Here is a 6,688-nt window from a genome sequence, read left to right on the forward strand (position 1 = left end):
ACGGTTTGTTTACTCCCATTTACGTCCTTAACACATGACCAGAAAGCTTTGGGGTCAGTGTCCAAGTGCTCGCAAAGTACTTTGCGTTTAAAGTCCAGTAAAGCGCTACGTAATTGTGTTTTGGTTTCAATTTTAGAGGATCTATCACTCATGCAAACACATAAGGCAAACCAACGAGAAACTGCACCCCAGGATGCAGCCCGAAAGCCATCCTACAACACGCAAGCCAGGACACAACAAGCAAGAATGTGAAACACCACTACCACATGAACATGCACCACAAAACACTCTACCCCCCAAAGAGACTGTAAAAGGCAGGGAATGCGAACCAACGTTGTAGGTAGCAGGAATTTCCCCCCGCGGAGAGGGACGAGGGATTGAAAGGAGACTTAAAAACAGATGAACAGAACACGAATGAGGTCATTTGGAAAGAATGGGTTATGATAACAAAACACATAAGGTTAGTGGAAAAGCATGCATTTAAGTAGAACTAATTATTTTTTAGACGCTGAGGGTGGCAAGTGGAATTTTTGCTATCTATAACCCTCCAGTTGCTATCCCGTATTGTCCGTGGGAAGAAGGAGTCCTTGAGGCGGCTAGTTCTGGCATCTATTTCCCGAATTTTATATGCATGATCCAAGCGACCAATGTATGTAGGACTACGAATAATTTGCGAGACCTCGGTACTGAAACATGCGGATCTGAATTTATTTAATAATTTCAATCTTGCATTGAATAGTCTCTCTGCCAATGATTCCCACCCCAAATCCATAAACATTTCGGTGACGCTTTGCGTTTTAGCGTAGGAATTTTTTACAAAATGGGCTGCCCGGCGTTGAACCTTCTCAATTTCCCGAATGAGGCCTTTTTCACTCGGATCCCACACGCTACATGTGTATTCTAAATGAGGCCTTACAAGAGCGTGGTAACAACGTTCCTTGACCTTCGAGTCACTTTTGCCGACAATGCGTCTAATAAAACCCAATTTTTTATATGCTTGACCGCAGATTTTACGTATGTGAGTCCCCCAAGTTAAGTCTTTTGTGAATGTGACACCTAGGTATTTTACCGTATCAACTACTGCTAGATCACCTCCAGCTAATTTGTAAGCAAATCCCGTTGATCTTTTAAAGAAACTTACCACCGAACAAAAGAGAAGCATAGGTCAGTTGTTTCATTAGTACTGATACCTAAGACAAATACCTTATCTTAATTATAATTTTAACGATTACAGTTCATCGAAGATAATTTCTATTTTTAAGCACTTGATAATTTGGATGTTAATGAATCGCTTCAAATTAATCTTTCTTCACAATAATTCTGCATTCGATTTCAAATATATTTAATAATTTAATAGATCGAGATTGCACATTTAGAATGAATGGGCCAAGAGTGAATAAAGACAAACACAAGTACATACTTTTCCTAACAATTTATCTAATTAAATTAGTATTTTTACAAATAAAACTAGTGTCTTTCGGTATTAAAGCTCCAAAAGGATTTTCAATTAACATATAATCTCTACTCTCGGTCAAAAACATGGTTTGTACTGAATTTTCGAAACATGGAAATACGTACGTGCAAACTACTTACGATTCTTGCTCTCTCTTTCGTGTGCTCATAATTCTAAGATAGAACGTGAAATACTAAATAGCATTTCGATTTCCTACCAAAAAAACAAAAAAGAAGGGTCCCTGATTGGTTTATAAGTTACCAATGTCTTCAAAATGCCCAAAGAACAGCACTCTCAATCACATTTGCAGTCCCAATACTTTTTAGCTACTGCAATGAATGAGAAAAAACAATCAAGCAAACCAGTGTATTTACTTTCAGCTATTACATCTCTACGGTTACCGCTATCTGAGCAATTATTTCAACATGTCAAGGGTAATATAGATGAACCATGGACGGCTACGTTTGCAATGTGTGCACATAAATAAAAATATGTACAAACATGAATAATAGTACAATTAAAAACCATTATTTTGATTGACGGCCATACATATTAACCGATCTCAGGATTAATTTGTTTTCTTAAAGATTCCTTAATTTGTACGAACGCCTATGCAGGATGGTCAACAAGCATTTTCACTTCTCATTAACAACTGCTCATTGGCATAGTAGGATAGGTAATAAACTAAAAGTTTATTTTGAATAAATAAGTACCAAATAAAATTGGAAGAAAATATTAACAACGACATCAACAGTCATAATACCACCGATAAATACCAAGAACTTAAAAATTGTTTCACATAAAAAATGTTTCAGATTCTTTTTATATTTAGGAAGGTGAAATAATATTTTAAAATTTTCATTCGACTTTTAGTGGTACTCGAAGTGCATATTGCAAAAAATGGCAGTCCCTACCAGATACAGCAGCTGATTCTTTTACTGAGGTTGTTATTCCTACAGGTTGATACCAACTCGACGTTATGGAATTTTGATATACAAAAACAATGGCTCTTCAAAACACAAAAATTTCTGAAAACTACTACGTAAATCATCCTCAAAATTTGATTTTTTTGCTGCACTTCTAATTTTTTCTCTACATATTTTTAGGAGAGAATCACTGAAATCATTAATGGAACATATACCAACCGTGATTTCGAGAAGAAAAACCTCCCAGAACTGCAAAACGTAACAGTTACGTCAATTTTTCTGGGAAGTCAATCACCTAGATGACGCATTTAAATAGATCTTTACATAGTCTACAACAAACAATGATATTCATGAAAATATATACGAAGGATATGTACAAAGATTTTCAAATGTGCCCTTTTCCATTAATTAACTTCTGGGATACATCATTTCTTAACAAGTCAAATCGTCTCCATCCGCGATCACATATACATTACAATATACTGCACACAGTGGAGCCATGACCTACGATGGTGAATATTTGAAAATTTTAGGTCCGCTTCAGACTGGAATAAGGAAGGAAATATATCCTCTACAGTACTTTATCCAGCAGACAAACCATTTTTGAATACGTTCGAGAAATCAACCCAGTAGTCGTAAGCGGCAAGTCAGAAGTCTTCCTAATATACAGCCAACATGTTTTGCATGAAATCCACTTCGGATGATGCATCTAGAGCATATTGTGGAAACCCATAGAGAAAATTACCACGTAGCTATTTTCCAGACACGGTACTTGCATTCATGATCTATGACCCATGAATGTGTCAAACCTATCTCAATTATCTGCTTTAAATAATTCTATGCCATCCTTTTCAATATCTCACCAGTTAATCTCAACGGTATGGGGAAATATCAAAACTATCTATATTTTTTATGCGTCAATTAATTCATATATTGCTGCGGTATTTGCTCGCTGCGCACTCAAAATTTTCAAATAATGCCTTAAGACTGATAAATGATCAAATCAGCGTAAAATATTATCATTGCCGAATGAAAAAATATAATCCATACATGCAGTTTTAATTCCAATTAGGTATTTCCATCATCGTCCAATTCGGTCGGTCGATCGGAGAGCCGCCAAAACGAGTTCGGAACATAACGGTGACGATTCCCACGGAAGTCACCGCTTCCCGAGCCCGTGAAGGGCCGAAGAAACAAAAAAACACACGCCCCGCGCGAGAGGACGCCAACCCCTCCGAGAGGAGCGGGCGCTGCTCGCGGGGAGCGGAAGGCGGGTGTGCACTCACCGTGGCTGTTGATGAAGTTGGCCAGGTAAAGGTCTAACTCGCGGACGGATACGTTGATGTGGTAGGGGTTGACACAGAGGCCGGGATGCGCGCACTCCGGACTCTTCTCCAGCCTCTCGCCGTCGGTGCTCTCGAGCGGTATCGCTTTGAACAGGATCACCATGACGAGGTCCAGGCGCCACACCTGCGGGGGCAGATAGAGAGAGGGCGGGCATGTGAGTCGAGAGGGGGACCTCCGGCGTCTGGGGCGGGAGGGGCGCGGGGCCGGGGAAGGGGGAGGTCGGGGTGGCGCGCGGTGTGTGGGACACCTGTGGAGTCGTTCGCCTCCTTCAATGAGAGCAGGGTGGCCTTTTGAATGGGTGGCAGTTGGGGGGAGGGTGGAAGGGGATTCGGGAACCACCCACATCTGTCAAGCCGGTGTCACCGCGCCGCCCTCCCTGAAAGGGTTCACTTAAAAACTCCACGCCCATTAAAATCCGTTTTTTATCTTCCTTTCGCATTCGACGCTACGGTCCTCGTTTTGCGTCGATCGCCGCGTTCACTCATCCTTCGCGCTTATTCCAACGGATTCACTCTCCCTCCGACACTCGGCGTCGGTTTGCTCGGAATATTAACGATTTCATTTCTACTTTTCCCATGATCAATCATTAATATAGCTTTATATTTATATGAGGAAGAGGATTTATATGCTTCACACTAAACTGCTTTTGAAAAGCTCTCATAAAATTTGACTGGAACTAGTTCAAATTGATGCTCCGGCGGGTGCGCGATTAGCTATCAGGCAGTTTTTAGGTGGAGCATACACTTGCAGAGCATCGATCGTCTATTCATTGCAGCCTGTCCCGTAAGTCGGAAGTTTCCCCTGCATTACACTAATCTCATCTCGTTCCTCATCCCTGTACCCCAGCAATTGATACCAACTGATATCACTTTAGCGGTACATTGGTCCGACCGTATTTCCATATGAAATCGGCACACCAATAAAATATACCAATGCAACATAACGATTCATTCGATGCATTGATACAGGATGAAGAATACAACATTTTTATCATGCTTAAAAAAATGCGAGGCGACATCATGTGGGGTATAAAACTGTCCATTGCAAACTTGGAAGCAATTGATATATTAAGACATGGTAGGATTCTGGGAGAAGATGGCTGGGTGCAGTATTACCCAAGTGTTTGCAATGCCATAAGCTCAACGAAATCCATAGCAGTATGAACAACTTCGCGTTTCCCGTCGCGAAATGGAAATTTTAACCCCCATACATCGACGTAATTGAATTACTTATCACATGGTACCCAATATCGGTCCATAAATAGGTTCTCACCACGAGTACGTACACCGGGGACCTCAACGTGAGGAATTGCGCGGACTGCTGGCTACATTCCTCACGACGTTGCGGGTCAGAATTCGGGAAGGCCCAACTCCGATTAAAAAATTTGGATCATGGCTTGATTGGCAGAAACATTAATTCTCTGTTTATGTGGAGGTGTCACAACAAAATCCAACAGCCAAACTGCCATTACCAAGTGTGAGGTTATTTTACAACGCTTTCGTTCACTGTAAGCTAAACTACAGATTCACTGCTTTGGGAAGAGCATATCTATATTCGATTAAAATAGCTGAGCTCAAGCAGAAAATAATTAATAAAGCAATAGATGTAACGAATAATAACGACTTTTTTTTTATTTAGATTAACATGGTCCAACATGTTTACGAGAATTCCAACTGTTTTAAAATTACAAAAACTGTAGCACGAAAAATTGGATGTTACATTAACGCAGTTAACTATTCCCAAAAATTTTATGAATTTATTTGCTTTTTATTGCCTATTGTCGACACTTCTTACTTATCCTGCGATTGAAATCATTGATACTATTAATTTACGTCCTCATTCTTACGACGTCATCGAGGTTAACCAAAACTGCCAAACCAGGAGTGTTCTCATTGTTTCCTTTTCCTCATTCTATATCTGAAAGTAATTAAAACGATATCATGAAATTGTAAAATATGCCATGAAATAAATTACTGCAGTAAATATAACGCATTTAGAAAGTAAAATGTCTAGACCAGGGTGGATAATCCTACTGCGTCCCAGCGACCGTAACAATACGGTTCCCGCCTTTAATGAGCGCAGGTTACTATGGATGAGAAATGGAGACCACTCGACTATGAAGTGTTGGAAAGGAATCCTTATGAGAGACCAAGAAGGCTGCTTTTTAAAAAATATGTTCTAATACTTGTTTTCGCGTTGTAGGATTTACAGAAAAGGATTTCGGTGCGGCATCGTGGAACTGCTTCATGATTAAAGGGCATCGGCATCGGGCAAACCCTTACGATGTTCTTCCCAGGCAGAGGTGATCATGTTACGCATCGGAAATTCGCAACAAAAAAGATTTTCTCGCATGGGAACTTCAATCTCGGCCAATCAGTATATAATTAGTCAAGATATTATGAATTGGACGAGGTGATCTGTGCAGAGAGGTGCTTGCATGCTTTTGCCAGACGTCCGGAAGAAGAGGTAGGGGAGGAACATATGAATTACTACATGGGGCAGCGAGCCACGATTTTTAGGACATAGTTCTATTTACCTAACTTTATTTTTTGGAAGGATATAAGTCTAAAGGGGCTAAAATTACCCATTTTCGAATGTAGAGGACACTTTACATTCGAAATGCATACTTAACATTATTTGTAGACATGACACCAACCGCGTAGGAGATGATTGGCATTTTATTTCTTTTGTCCATATCCTACATGTTATTTCCTGCATGTTATATTTTATTCAATAGGCCCATCTTTTTAACTGTCCTACAGCATGAATTGTACGCATCCTGTAATGAAATATTGCCGAAGGTAAGCACTTTCTTTCGTGTGATTAACTTTGTTCGAGTGTATGATCAAACTAATATCATTGTAGAGGTGACACGATTCGGATCGTGCATACATGGTTCGTGATTAAACACCCCCCGCCACACGCCCTTGGGTCGGTTTCGGGGTCTTGCGTGGATGTAGAT

General features: G+C 40.3%; 1 protein-coding gene across 7 annotated transcripts in view; it reads right to left on the bottom strand.

Moving 5' to 3' along the window:
- The window catches only part of NfI (Nuclear factor I), a 408,654-nt gene that overhangs the window by 186,163 nt on the left and 215,803 nt on the right, over window positions 1–6,688 (bottom strand). For all 7 annotated transcript variants that reach the window (XR_011700587.1, XM_071584089.1, XM_071584086.1 and 4 more), the window contains exon 4: window positions 3,666–3,849. Coding sequence is in view for 6 of the 7 variants with exons in the window: in XM_071584089.1 (XP_071440190.1) it covers window positions 3,666–3,849 (184 nt within the window). In the remaining variant the exon portion in view is untranslated. The remainder of the gene's footprint in view (window positions 1–3,665; window positions 3,850–6,688) is intronic.

This window comes from Hetaerina americana, unplaced genomic scaffold (assembly GCF_022747635.1).
Source record: "Hetaerina americana unplaced genomic scaffold, ioHetAmer1.1.p SCAF_16, whole genome shotgun sequence".
NCBI classification, from domain to species: Eukaryota; Metazoa; Arthropoda; class Insecta; order Odonata; family Calopterygidae; genus Hetaerina; species Hetaerina americana.